The sequence below is a fragment of the Mirounga leonina genome, unplaced genomic scaffold, assembly GCF_011800145.1.
Source record: "Mirounga leonina isolate KUSES-001 unplaced genomic scaffold, KU_Mleo_1.0 Mir_125, whole genome shotgun sequence".
Classification (NCBI taxonomy): Eukaryota; Metazoa; Chordata; class Mammalia; order Carnivora; family Phocidae; genus Mirounga; species Mirounga leonina.
In genome coordinates, this window is record NW_023270305.1 from 18534089 (window position 1) to 18549705 (window position 15617).

A 15617-nucleotide genomic window follows, 5' to 3' on the forward strand; every position below is an offset into this window, starting at 1 on the left:
TGACTTATAGATGTTACCTTTCCAAGGGATTTGTTTACAATTTAATGGAGCCTCCTGGAGATAAAGTATGCTTTAATCTAAAAGATTGGTTCTAATGATGAAATTTTCAGGCATTATCTAAGGAGCCTGCCATAGACTGTTTTGTTTGTTTTCAGCAAGTGAGCCTTTCTGTGTTCTTAAAATCACATTGCATAGCTGCCTGCTTGATGACAGAGGCAAACTAGATTTTCCCCTCTTTTTACATGGAGATTTTAAATCTGCAAAGATGAAAATAATTTGCTCTTTCTTCCTTCCCATTCTTAGAATGACCGATGGATATTCAGGAAGTGATCTAACAGCTTTGGCAAAAGATGCAGCACTGGGTCCTATCCGAGGTATGTGTATAGAGCTTGAAACATTTAGACCTATTTGTCAGACCACTTTAGACGTTTAAAAAGTCCCTATTGAGATGTTTTATTTTTAGTAAGAAAGCATTTAAGCTGCTAGAAAACTTGGTACAAAGTAGTTTCTAGACTTGGAGTCAGCAAACTTTTCAGTAAAAGGCCTGATAAGTATTTTAGGCTCATGGGGCCACAGATGTTCTCCATTGTATGTTCTTTTGGGTTTTGTTTTCACAAACAAAAACGTGAAACCATTCTTAGCTCACAGACCATACAAAGATAGTCCATGGGTGAGTAGATCATGACCCTGTTATAAACAACAGGTTTCAGTTCTTTTTTTTTTTAATTAAAATTTACAGTTAATGTACAGTGTTATATTCATTCAGGTGTACAACATAGTGATTAGACAACTCTGTACATTAAACAGTGCTCAGCACGATAAATTACCATCTGCCATATGTTTCACTTCTTGATAGTAGGTAACCAGCAGAAGACACAAAGGAAAAGAAAACATTTTTAAGCAAGCAAAAAAGAAAAGTAAAGGGGAAATGTTCTTATCTGTTTTTGGCTCTTTTCACTTCAATAATCTGATAACACTTGAAATTAAAGTGTCTGAGAAGAAGCTTTTATTTGTATTATTATATGTTATCTTTTGAGGAATTGCTTTGTTTTGACAAGGTTATTTGCTGATTCTGAAATACCACTGTGATATCACTTTAGATATTCTCAGCTGCTTTTCCACAGCCAGCATGGGCAGTGGCTGGGTGATGCTCCCAGGTATGCACTCAGATTGCTGACTGTGACAATAAACTAGAACATGTAACGTGCAACTTCTAGAACAGATCTCCTGCAGTGAAACAGTGTACTGACTCAGAATTCCTGCTTTGGAGAATGATAAGTGTAACCTTGAGAATGTATTTTGAAATTCTGGGCAAACATTCTAGTCAAACTCTTGCTGCCAGAGGCATGAAATCATGTTCAGATAGTGGACTCAACCAGTACATAATACATAAACCATTTGTATTTTATCAGAATATTTTAGCTATTATTCTGAAGCAGATAAAAGTTATTGGGTTTAAAAAAAAAAAATAAAGCCTTTGTGAGGAAGAAGCTACATTCTTTTAAGTTTATTCTCAAATTTGTAAAATTTATTGTTCTTGGGCAATATGCAGATAAATTGAATGCCTCCCAGTTACTCCTAAGATGGACTGTTATTCTAAGCATTTATAAATTGTGCTCTTAATATTAATGTGTATCTTCCTTTTAATAGAAATAATTTATATTGAACGTGTACTTCTAGATCATTGTACTTGGTTTTGCTCTTCAGCAATTTAAACTTAGAAATCTTTTTTTAAGTGACTGTCTTATATTTTACAGAACTGAAACCAGAACAAGTAAAGAATATGTCTGCCAGTGAGGTATATTATTTTATTATTATCTTTTCTTTGCTCTGGTTCTCTATATTGTAAGGCATATCTTTTGTCTGGATTTTTGTAGTTGATTTGATTAGAAGCTAGAAAAAGTTAACTTTCCTTTATTTCAAAATATAGGGGCCTATCAAATTACAATCACTTAATGGTGTTCTTTGGTAATGGACAAAAAATATTGTATATAGTCATTAAGTCATTTTCTATCAAATGATATGTAAATATTAAACAGAAGAAAATTACAGAAAACTTAAGAGTTTTACTCTTTGTAACAAGTTAATTCCTTGGTATTGTATTTTGTAAGATTCTCAGCATTTGTTTTTGTCCTTATAAAAGCAATACCATTGTAATGTAATTCATTACAATTTCTTATCAGATGCTAAGGCATTTCTTTTGAAAAAATATAAAGTTGGACATGCAGAATGATTATAATAACTATGTAAGCAAACATTTAAAATCAGCCTTATATTTATAACTTACACGTCAGAGGTATTTTTTCCTGCCCAAGTTTCAACAGCTATTGTGCTCACTTCGGCAGCACGTATACCAAGTTTCAGCAACTACTGAGGAGACCGTGAACTCTTAACATAGAGAATGAATGTATTTGAGCACATTTTGATAGTCTTTTTTCTCCACCTTCTAAGTAAACTTAGTTGTTTTCGGGTATTTTGTGTGTGGTAGTTAATCAGCTACATTGCTAAGAATACCCTCACACTTCCATTCCATTTTAAAAGTCTAGTTTACCTAGAGTGTGTTTGATCTGAATGAAGCTTAGGAACAGAGAATTCCACATACCTTCTTTGGCATTTAGCTGCTATTACCTTAAAAATGCACATTTAAAGTATAAGTTTCAAGTCCCTTTTATCTGATTTGTAATTTTAATTCCACATTTTTAAAATTTTTTTCATATAAGTACTATACAGTTTGTGTTCCCAAAGTGTTTTATGGGTTTTTAAAAATAGTTTAAGTATAATTTATTAACAATATCCCATAAGTATATATTTTTAATGTTCTGAAAAAAAAAAACCTGATAGTACCTTTCTACCCAAAAAGTAAGCATCATGCATGAATTATTTCTTCTCCACACACCATTCTCCTGCCTTGGACCTAGGACAGGTAAACTTGATATCGCCTATACTTTGGCCCCCTAGATTCAGACTGAGGAGAGGCCAACTGTGTGACAATTTAGGGCTCTGTTTTTGTCCCTTGGAAAGACCATGTGGAATAAAGGGACTAATTAAGGCAGTAATGAGCTAAAACCACCAACTGGCAAATAAATTCCAGTAAGAAGCAGTCTACAAATTCTCAAATGACTTAACAGGCAAAATCCACTCACCTCCTCATCTCCAAGTATACTGTCTCAAACTCTAAGGCCATAGCATTTCCTGTGGAAGTCAATTGGGAAGTCCACTTGTACCTATAAATGGAATGCTTTGATACACTTTGATTAATATAATAATTGGCAGCCTTATTACTTATAAGTAGGTGCCTCCTTAGGGAATAGAAAGTCTTACACATCTGTCCATTATTGCATGAGAAAAGAGACCAGTTTTTTACTGATAGTGGCTCTGTTAACCTTTGTATATATTTTGCCCATCATGAGAATATACATACAATCAAATTTGAACATTTTTCTTTTTTTTAAAGACTTATTTATTTATTAGAGAGAAAGAAGGAGAGTGAGTGAGCTAGTGAGGGGAGGAGTGGAGGGAGAGAATCTTCAAGCAGACTCCCTGCCAACTGGGGAGCCTGACATGGAGCGTGATCTCATGACCTGAGCTGAAACTGAGTTGGATGCTTAACTGAATGAGCTACCCAGGCGCCCCGAGCAGTATTTTTCCTCACTGGACAAAGTCAATCTAAATATAGTTCCTGTCTTATTTGAAGAATAAAGAAATTTTGAGTCTTATTTTCTTTTTTTATGACTTTAAAACAAGACAGTTCTGTTGCTGTAGGTATGTATTGCCATATAACAAATTGCCGAAAAACTTAGCTTAAAATGACCACATTTATTATCTCACATTTTCATGGAGTTGGGAATATGGGCATAGCTTAGATAAGTCCTCTGCTTCAAGCTCTCTCAGAGGGCTGCAATCAAGTTGTTGGCCCAAGGTCTCTTACAGAGCTGTAATCAAGATGTTGTTTGGGGCTGAGTCATTACAAGGCTCAACTGCCGCAGATCTGCTTCCACACTCACTCACGTGGTTCTTTGCCAGATTCACTTCCTCATGGGTTGTTGAAATGAGAGCCTCAGTTTTCTTTAGCCCTTGGCTGAAGGCCTCCTTCAGTTCTTTTCCACATTGGCCTCTCCAACATAGTACTTACTTCATTAAAGCAAGCAAGCCAGGGAGAAGAGAAAGTACCAGCAAGATGGAAGTCAGAGTCTTTATAACCTAATCCTGAAAGTGACATCCCATCACTTCTGCAGTATTCTGTTCTTAATGTCCAGTCCACATTCAAGGGGAAGAAATTACAGAGGGGCATATATAACAAGAGGTAGGAATCATTACAAGACATGTCAGAAGATGCCCAAGACATCTGTAAATCAATTATAACTTATTTTTTAACGTTTAAAGGGTTACATTTGGCCACTGAAATCTGCTTTTTATGTTAAGCTGTGGCCTTTTAATATTACTTTAGAACTTTGAGAAGTATTCTTGCATTCTGGGAGCAAGGCACTTAATCCCAACACTTGGAATCAGCAACTCTACAGGAACCCTGCTTCATTTTTTTTTAAGATTTTATTTTTAAGTAATCTCTACACCCATCGTGGGACTCAAATTCACAGCCCTGAGTTTAAGAGTTGCATGCTCTACCAACTGAGCCAGCAAGGCACCCCAAGAACCCTGGTTCATCTTAATGGAGAATAATGTTAAGACTCTGGGATTAGAAATTTATACTACAGGGGTGCCTGGGTGGCTCAGTCATTAAGCGTCTGCCTTGGGCTCAGGTTGTGATCCCAGGGTCCTGGAATCAAGCCCTGCATTGGGCTTCCTGCGCTCAGTGGGAAGCCTGCTTCTCCCTCTCCCACTCCCCCTGCTTGTGTTCCTCTCTCGCTGTGTATCTCTCTGTCAAATAAATAAAATCTTTAAAAAAAAAAAAAAAGAAAGAAACTTATACTACATTGTTTTTTATTAGTACTGGTGTTAAATTAGCCTACTCCAATGACAAGAGCCTGAAAAATATACATATTTTTAAAATATCATTAATTCATTCTGATAGAGTATATTTATTTCAATATAAAATCTACTTGAATTCTAATCCCACACCTAAAAATATAATTTTATCCACTATTTTTAAAATGTATAAGTAAGAACCTTATTTTTTTTTTTTTAAGATTTTATTTATTTATTTGAGAGAGAGAGAGAGAGAGCATGAGAGGGGAGGGTCAGAGGGAGAAGCAGACTCCCTGCCGAGCAGGGAGCCCAATGTGGGACTCGATCCCGGGACTCCAGGATCATGACCTGAGCCGAAGGCAGTCGCTTAACCAACTGAGCCACCCAGGTGCCCCAGTAAGAACCTTATTTTAATAAATACTAAAATTCAGAGAGGAACACTAAAATTAAAACTTATTAAAACTATTGAATCAATTATAAGAAATAACATTACTGGTACCATTTGTGACCATCCTACTAATTATGTATTAGGTTACATTGTTACAAGTTTTGGTTCTACTGTATTCTTTTATCTAGTTTATTTATTTTTAATCTAATAGTTTTAGTATTAATAATTTGGTAGTACTTTTAGCTGTTAGTCCTGGACTAATGAGTTAATATTTATAAAATGCTTAAAAATGAGTCTGGCAATAGTGGATACTATGTCAGTGTCCATAGAATAATTTTAAAATACATAAATAATAATAATAATGGCATTTTATTATAGAGATTAAGGAAATCTGTTTTATCAGTTGCATTGCATTTATGAGAGGAGAGGAAAACACAAACATTGGTTTCTAAAATTGTATACCAGAATTTTTTTAGTCATTATTCAGTACAACTTTAATAACTAAGTGTGTTGTCAGGCACTGGTATATATACACACTTTTAGGTGAGATCAACCCAATTTGACTTTTATGGAATATAAAGGTATATAAAGAATATTTTATGAGAATAGAAACTCAAATAATTGTATTGGAATTCTGTGTTTTTAAAAGGTAGTGCTAGAAATTGTTGACTGCAAATTCAGGGTATAATGTACTTTGTTTTTAAAAAAGTTTGGGGTGTCTGGCTGGCTCAGTCAGTAGAGCATGTATGTGACTCTTAATCCCAGGGTTGTGAGTTCAAACCCCAGGTTGGGCACAGAGCCTACTTAAAAATAAAAATAAAAAACAAAGCACACAGTTTGTATCCATCTTAACTTTAACTTTATTATTTTATTAGTTTGTTTTGAAAAGATACCTTTGCTGCTTATTTTTCTCTTTCTCAAATTAGCTACCAGTTGCTTTTTCCTACTGTATACATTCATCTCTTACTAACTTCAAAATATCATATATAAATTTCATGTATTTATGTATACCCTTGTATACAGTTCAATTGGAATTTCATCAAAAGCTTTTAAGACCTGAATTTCTATAACAAATTTTATTCAAGAATATCATAGGTAATACATTACATTCATTATCCTTCTACTCTTTGGGCTTTAGGAAGAGCCAGTGTGTGTTTTATAGTTAAATAAAAAAACATGTAGGCCTCATAGGATGATTATGTGGTAACAATATATCCTTTTCCTTTTTGACTAAGATTAGGCTACAAGTGTGGGTGATTTTCTCAATCTGTGCTCATCAGGATATGAGAGAGTGTGAAATAGTTAGATTGGGTTTTATAAGAGTAATAAAAAGAAGAGTATATATGAATATCAGTTGAGGTTTTGTCTCAAAATTCTTTAACTTATTTTTGGGCAGAATGCACATGTATATATTAGTGGTAATTTTTAAAACTGTTCATTTTGTGCCAACCTCCTTTTGAGTTTTAAAAATCTTCAGGTAATTATAGATACATGTTGACTCAGCATTGTTTTATTCTACATTCTCATAGCCAATTAAAAAGGTCAGAAAATGAAGGGCATCTGGGTGGCTCAGTCGGTTAGGGTAAGCCCTGCCTTGGGCTTATGTCATGATCTCGGGATCCTGGGTTAGGGTTAGGGTACCTGCTCAGTAGGGAGCCTGCTTCTCTCTCTCCCTTTGCCCCACCCCCAGCTTGTGCTGTCTCCCTCTCTCAAAATCTTTTTAAAAGGTCAAAAAATTCGGTTGAGCAACTGCCTTCAGCTCAGGTCATGATCCCAGGGTCCTGGGATCGAGTCCCACATCGGGCTCCCTGCTCTGCGGGGAGCCTGCTTCTCCCTCTCCTACTCCCCCTGCTTGTGTTCCCTCTGTCGCTGTGTCTCTCTCTGTCAAATAAATAAATAAAATCTTAAAAAAAAAAAAGTCAAAAATGAGACCAAATTATATAAAATGCATTATAAGTAATATTAATATTAGAAAATTTCAGAGACTAGCATCCTACATGCTGTAAAAGGCATTATTTCCTTAAAAGTCTCATGTGCTTCTTGTAAACTATCTTCCTTTCTAATAAACCCAGCATGAATTTAGCTAGAGTATGCTTGTGGTGCATGAGACCTGAGAATTCTGAATGATGGAATTGTGATTCTTTTTTCTGCTTGTCTCTATTTTGTCAAATTTTCTATAATGAGTGTTTTCTGTTTTTATAATGGGAAAAATATTATGATTTAAAATGTTAATACCTAAGAAATAAAACATATATAATAAAAGTATATTAGTATAGCATTTTGGGTTTTTTTGTTTTGTTTTGTTTTTAAGATTTTATTTATTTATTTGACAGAGAGAGACAGTGAGAGAGGGAACACAAGCAGGGGGAGTGGGAGAGGGAGAAGCAGGCTCCCTGCCGAGCAGGGAGCCCGGTGTGGGGCTCGATCCCAGGACCCTGGGATCATGACCTGAGCCGAAGGCAGACGCTTAACGACTGAGCCACCCAGGTGCCCCATTAGTATAGCATTTTGATAAGATTTCTTATATAGTGAACTTGCCTAAATATAATAGTATGTAAAATAAGGTGATAGACATGATTTTCTAAGAATACATGTATGTATAACAGTAATAGCATCATTATTTTTAATCCATCTTTGGGTTAACTACTGTTTATATCTTCATCATTTGTATTATCATGTATTTTTTTAAAATCTAGATGAGAAATATTCGATTATCTGACTTCACTGAATCCTTGAAAAAGATAAAACGCAGCGTGAGCCCTCAAACCTTAGAAGCGTACATACGTTGGAACAAGGACTTTGGCGATACCACTGTTTAAGGAAAGACCTTTGTAAGCCTGCAGAACATTTTGCTTTCGAAGAGAGAAACACACCATCTTCACTGAATAGTTATCAGCTACAGAAATTGAGCCTAAGTTTACAGGACTTTTCAGAGTCTTACAATTAAGTCTTACTTGTGCACCCCAGCAGATGCACCATAAAACAAAATTTAAATAAAATATACAATGCAAATGGAGTATTTTGTTGAAGGCCTGTTCATGGTTATCCCGATGGGCACTGTAAGTTAGAGCACAACCAAAACTGATTCTGGTCTTCTTTACCAATATAATCATAATGTAAATAATAATTTGTATATTGTGTTGCAGATGAAAGTATTCCAGAGACAGTGAATGGTAGAAGACACAAGCGCCTTTGGTTGTTTGTCTTCTGATGTCTTTTCTTAAAATAATAATTTTTTCTATTTTCCTTTCCTACTGTTATCTTTACTACAGATGATTAGAATGCCAAACACTCTGAGTTTCTTTTTTTTCTTTTCTTTTACAAGTCCAGTGTGCCAAATGAAACTTCTTCCTATGTAACAGTAATAGGAATAAGTATTTTGAAGGTTTTTTCTTTTTCATAAATCTACACATTAAATACTGCATTTCACTTTTCATTTTTCTGTTACCTTGTTACCAATTTAGAAAGCAATTTGTTGATAGCCACAAAGCAAATCTAGTAAAATAGAAAAAGAGACGGTTAGAAGGTTTGAGTCAGTCTGTCATTACAACATGTAGATCAATCCTCATGTGACCTGCAGTATTTTTTTCTAATATATTTGTCAGAAATCTATTGTAGACTGTTAATTTATTCCTAATGGAGTTTATTTTCTGCTAGAATTATTCTAATATTTAAGGAGGCCAATTTTAACTGCTGTAAAAGTGGTTTCTGTGTGAGAGAAGGGAAGAACTGAGAGCTAAGACATTTCTAATTTATTGCTTATTGCTTTCTTACTGTTTACAGGATAATTATAAGCCAGTGGATCTACCGTCTTTTATTCTTAATAATTATTAATCCCTTCAATGAAACTTTAAAAAATTACTGAATTTTTATACATTGCATACATTTTATAGGTTTCTTGTGCTCACTTTGTTAACTAAAAAGTTAGTCTGTTAATCTGTCTTTTGTTCCCCAAAAATGTACAGTAATTGTTTCTCGTTTGTATAAGTATGCCTGGATTTTATTATAAAACTGTCATTGTAGGAAGTAGAGACTCATATCATGGCTTTTTAAATATTGTAATAAAGGCAAATGGATATTTGCCCTTAGTTTACTGGTTAAAAGTTTGTTTACAGAAATTTTCTTTGGTGCTTTTATGTAAAATGTTATGGGCGGAAAGAATAATTTTATAGTAGTAACAGATTTTTTTCATTTAGGAAAAATATCTTTGGTTTTGGTTTTGAGAGAATACATTAAAATTAAAAACTTGCCCCATCTATATAGGAATTTTATAATGAAGACATACATTCGTCTTAATTTTAATCTTCTTGTTCCTGTTAAAGATTTACCTACATATAGAAGATGTATGGTTTAAGATAATGTGCTATTTATAGCTGTAACTTAAATGTCTCCTCTAATCATGACCTTAGAAGTCCCTGGATAACAGAAATGAGGGTTGAGATAAATAGAAAAAAAAAATTTAAGCCAGAACCATGCCCATTTTCAGTCATATGTTGTATCTTTTTAAGGTCTCAAACATTAAAGCATCAATTATAAAATACTGATAATGAAAGATGATGCAGTATACATGATGACAAGAATTGGGAATATCCAAAGTTAAAACATTTTCAATAAAGCTCATAAAATTTCACTTTGTATTTTCATTTAGAGAAGGATTAACATTGTTGATACTTGAATAACTGATCAGTCATATTAAAGGTCTATGCTTCATGTTCAACTTTTAAAATATAATCTTTAAATTTATCATGATTCTGCAGTAATGTAGTTCACTATTTTTATTGGAATAGTTTTTAGATAACAGATTTCAGATGTTAAAAGATAGAAAAGTCGGGGCGCCTGGGTGGCTCAGTCGTTAGGCGTTTGCCTTCGGCTCAGGTCATGATCCCAGGGTCCTGGGATCGAGCCCCGCATCGGGCTCCCTGCTCGGCGGGGAGCCTGCTTCTCTCTCTCCCACTCCCCCTGCTTGTGTTCCCTCTCTCACTGTCTCTCTCTCTGTCAAATAAATAAATAAAATCTTAAAAAAAAAAAAAAGTCAAGCTAATATTGTCATAAACACTGAGTCAGAATTATATTAGTGAATGAATAACCTTCCATACAGCATAGAAGTTATTTTACTTCTCTGACCAAAGTCTGAAGTTGAGCTTAGAGCTAGAGAACTATTTTCTGTAACTTTTTATTTTATTTTATTTTTCGTTTAAGCTGGGCTTTTTTCCTCCTCAAAGAATGACCATGAAAATAAGATAATGATACAATAGGAGGTGAAAGGGATTGGTCTGGTCTTCTCAATAAAGATAGAAGTTGCAGAGTCTTTCTGAATATTAGACTTAGGTTGTGACCTTTTGGATTCTGCATTGAGCTCTCTGTCATTAACTTCTTAAAAGATAATGCTTAAACATGAAAGGTTAATGTGCTCATGTTAATATGATAGTGTTTTGTAAACTATATTAAAACTTACTGATGTACCGGACATTGAGCCAAGGGAAGTCAGTACTGTCTTTCCCAGATATCTTAACAGTAAAAGTTTATTCTAAGACAGTCTGCCTATTGAGGTTATTAGATCTCTGACTATGCGTTGTGCTTAGGAAGAAGTGGAGGAAAAACAGGTATTAGAATTATAATTTAAATATACAGCAGTCTTTATAGGGTAAAATTCTTTATGTTTTGTACAAAAACTAATTGTTTTGGTAGAATGAACCATTAACAGTTTGGCTTTGGACTCTTGAGTCAGAGGATTTACTTTAAATGCTTTTCTCAAATTTTAATCTGGTCTTTTGTATTTTTCTTCAGAAAAAAAAATGAAAAGGTTCAGCTGCATAAAGTGGGGTTTTATCCTAATGGATTGGAAATAAATGATAAATTTTATTTTGCCTTTAATTTTTTTATTTGAAACTTTTTGAGGTTTCAGAGGTTGCAGTCTAGCAGTGAAGGAGTAGCTTGTATTGGACTAACTCTTGCCAATAATTATAAACTGAACAAAATATAAAAAGCAAAGATTAGAAGACTCTAGAGAGCAAGCAAAAACAGGCAGAAACTGTACAAAATCATGTACAAGAAGAGATCCACATTAACTAGCTTTTACCCTGAGGGCAATTTCCAGTTTGTGCAATGTGCTGAGAAATAGACTTCAAGCAGAATGTAACTGTCGTTCTGGGCTGAGGAGTCATTTGGGACTTGTAAAACAGCTGGAAATTAGGAGGGAAATCTTAGAGTTTCAGATATAAACTCCAGGATATGCCTATAAATATTTCTTTCAAATCTTTGGTGGACTCCAAAATTGTGCCTGTGCAGTGTAATATTCAAAGGAACCTACCAGAAAGCAATAGTTGAAATCTAGTGAACTGTAGAGGAACTGTATTCCAGGGGAATACAGAGTTTGAAATTTAAATTCCACTAAAAGGGGTTTAGTAAATACTTTTGGTTTTCCATTGAGACCCAAAAGGACCATAATAAGGAGGAAGGACAGCATCCTAGACCTAAGGGCCATACTGTAGTTAGGACTATGGGCAAAATGATAAACTCACTGTAACAAAGCTTAAAATCAAACTTTCACAGCATCAAGATTATCTACTGTAATTTAACAGCTAGCCAGAAGAAAACACACTTTTTAGAAGAAAACAGAATCCAGAGTTTTCACAACACATCCACACCAGTACACAATAAAAAAATTACTAAACATACAACGAAAAATTATATCCATAAACAATAGAAAATATGTAGAAGCAAATGCAGAGATTGCTCACAGGTTGGAATTAACAAAATTATTTTAAATCAGCTTTAAAACTTATTAAAGAATTAATAGGGAAAAAATGAACAGATTAGGATTTTTGGTGGAGAAATAGATACTAAAAACCAAATGGAAAGTCTGGTAATGAAAAAAGAATTTGAAATGAAATCTAGTATCTGAAATAAATTTCACTGGATGGGCTTCAGCATGAACTGGACAGCAGAGGAAAGACAGCTGACAGAGAGAAAGAAAAATATAGCAAAGTTTGATACCTGTGGGACAGTATCAATCTAATTTACCTCTGATTTGAAATCCAAAAGGAGAGGAGAAGAAGAGAATGGGGCAAAAGAAACATTTGATGCAGTAATGCCTAAAGTTTTCTTCAAATTGTTGAAAGACATCAACTTACAGATCCAAAAAGTTCAGTGAAGCTCAAGCAGAATAAATACAACAAAGACTATGTTTGGATACATCACATTGCCAAAAAATAAAAAAACAAAATTATAAGCAGTCAGGGAGGGGAAATGCCATTACATTCAAACAATCATTGACCCCAGAATATGGATTAATCAAAATGGCCAATGGACAAGACAGGGAATGTCCTCATGGAGGCCTAGGATAACCAAAGCAAAGTTTGACCAATCACTTTTTCAACAATTGTTGCCAGTCTAATGGAACTTGCAACTGTTAGACCTTAGAGCTGGCTTGGATTGAATTGAAGGTTTGTCAGGTTTATACTTAACATCTGTTTCCTTTGGAATGTTCCTTTATACATTAAATAGAAATAATACAATAAAAACAACAGAACTAGACTTTATAATAGAGGTAAAGAACAGCAAAAGCAGCTGGAAGAATAAACAGGTTAATGGCAAAAATATTTTCAAAATAAAAAGTCTAATGATTTTACACAAAGATCTAGATCTAATTAGAAAATAGTATACCTCCAAACTAAAAGGGCTAATTATTCAACATAACCCATTTCTGTGGTTTTATTCCTACTTTGTTGAGTTTTTTGTTTTTCAAATGGGGGTGTTGGATTTGTCAAATGCTTTTTCTGCATCTACTGAGATGATCATGTGATTTTTTCCTTTATTAATATGGTGAATTGCATTGCTTGATTTTCATATGTTAAATGAACTTTTCATTCCTGTGATAATTCTCACACATCCATGGTGTATGATTCTTTTTATATATTGGATTCATTTTGCTATTTTGTTGAGTTTTTTTGCATCTATATTCATATGGGATGTTGGTCTGTAGTTTTCTTGTCTTTCTCTAGTTTTGGCATCAGGGTAATTCTTTGTAGAATGAATTGGAAAGTCTTCCCTCCTATTTTGAAATGTTTGGTAGAATTCACCAGTAAAGCCATCTTTGAGCTTTTCTTTGTGGAAAATTTTTTATTATAAATTCAATCTTTTGTTAAACAGTCAGATTTTCTATTTATTCTTGAGTCAGTTTCAGTAGTTTGTGTCTTTACAGAAATTAGTCCACTTCATCTATGCTGTCTACTTTGTTGGCATACAATTGTTTATAATATTCCCTTATTATCCTCCTTATGTCTGTAAGACCAGTAGTAACTTGTCCCCTTCTTCCTTTCCTGATTTTAGTAATTTCAGTCTTCTTTTTCATGTGGTCAGTCTAGGTAAATCTTTGTCAATTTTGTTGATCTTTTCAAAGATCAAAGGTTTTGTGAATTTTTCTCTATTGTTTTTCTATTCTCTACTTCATTTATTTCCTCTCCAAGCTTTATTACTTACTTTGCTTGCTTTAGTTTGCTCTTTTCTCTATTATGATGGAAGGTTAGATTATTAACTTGAGATCTTTCTTCTTTTTAAAATATGGGCATTTATAGCTATAAATTTCTGCCTACAACTTTTGCTGTATCCAGTAAGTTTTAGTATACTGAGTTTTCATTTTCATTCATCTTAATATATTTTCAAAGTTCTCTTGTGATTTCTTCTTTGACCCACTATTAAAGACTATGTTTTTTAATTTCCACAAGATGTGAAAATCTCAAATTTCCTCTAGTTATGGATTTCTAATTTCATTCCAGTATGTTTGGAGAACATACTGTTATTTTAATCCTTTCAAATTTACTGAAGATTGTTTTATGGCCTAACATATGTACTATCCTGGAAAATGCTTTATATGTACCTGAGAAGAATGTGTATTCTGCTGTTTTTAGATGGTATACTCTAGAGATATGTTAGGTCTAATAGGTATATAGTATTGTTCAAGTCTTCTATTTAATTGTTGATCTCCTCTATAGTTGTTGTAGTATATTTTTTTTCTTAAAATAGCTTGAGAGATTTCTTTTTGCTATGTCTAAACCCTGTTATACTCATCAATAAGGAATTATGTAAAGGCACATACCTGTGATTGAATTGTTTAAGGTCATTAAAACAAACATTCTAGGAAAATTAAGACACGGAAAAGTCAGAATACATCCTTACATGAAGTAGACAGACTACAATATATACTGTTTGAATCCAATTTTGTTTTAAAAAAGACTGTAAAGAAACTTCAAAAAATCATGAATGATTTACTCTGGGTAAATAAGGCAATAATGTCCTAACCTGTCTTCCTGCTTCTAATCTTGTCCAGGAGTAGTAAGCACACAGTAGCAGGTAAGGCTTTAGAATTAGGTTCTGTAGCACAGAATTCCAGATCTGCCATTAAGTAAGTATGTGACCTTGGCATACAATTTTCCAAGCAGGGGCTCATAATAGTACCTATACCAAATGCCAGATAGGATTAAATGAGCTAATACTAAACTCATGAAATGGTGCCTACCACGTTAAGTGCTTAGTAAATGTTCACTATTACTATCCACCTACAATCCATTCTCCATTCCACAATGTAAAGGTCACTCCCTTGTTAAAACCCTCCACAGGCTTCCTGTCTCACTTAGAAAACAAAACAAAATGAAACCAGTCTCCTTACCCCTCCATTAGAAATTCCTGCTTGATCTGACCCATTTACCATTTAGATCTCTTCATTTCTTCCCCTCAAGCACAAAGCTCCAGACACACTGCCTTCTTTCAGACCTTGAAACACTTCTGCTTGTTTTTGACTTAGGTATTTGTGTTGTTTATCCTGCCTGGAATAATCTTCTCAGGAAGACTTTGTCATTTAGAAGTCAAATTTCATTTCCTTAGAGAACTTTCTTGGACTACTATAAATTAGCCACTCAGTCACTCTCTGTAGCAAAGCTCTATTTTCTACATGACACTATCAATATATTAAACATTTTTTCCTCCCTATTTGTTTTCTGTCTCTTCTTACTGGGACATAATTTTATGAGACCAGTACCTGATACACACATGTGTTGCATATTCTGTATCGCATTATTTTATTTCCTGTATTCTTTATTACTTCCATAATAAAATTAATTTCACGAGAATTTAAGTAGTGTTTTAGGAAACAGAACACAGTATCCTGTAATTGGTCTGAGTTCAAGTTCAGCTTCTGTGGAGAACTAGCTGTATGTCTCTGGGCAAGTTTCTTATTCTTCTTGCTTCCTCAAACGGGAATACTATTTATTTCACAAAGTATTGCAAAAAATTACATCACACAACATAG

General features: G+C 34.0%; 1 protein-coding gene across 5 annotated transcripts in view; it reads left to right on the forward strand.

Moving 5' to 3' along the window:
• Positions 1–9414, forward strand: part of SPAST (spastin) — a 60219-nt gene extending 50805 nt beyond the window's left edge. For all 5 annotated transcript variants that reach the window (XM_035000858.1, XM_035000857.1, XM_035000855.1 and 2 more), the window contains 3 exons: positions 304–374; positions 1758–1798; positions 8008–9414. In XM_035000858.1, the coding sequence (XP_034856749.1) occupies positions 304–374; positions 1758–1798; positions 8008–8130 (235 nt within the window). In that variant the 3' untranslated portion in view covers positions 8131–9414. The remainder of the gene's footprint in view (positions 1–303; positions 375–1757; positions 1799–8007) is intronic.
• The last annotated feature ends 6203 nt before the right edge of the window (positions 9415–15617 follow it).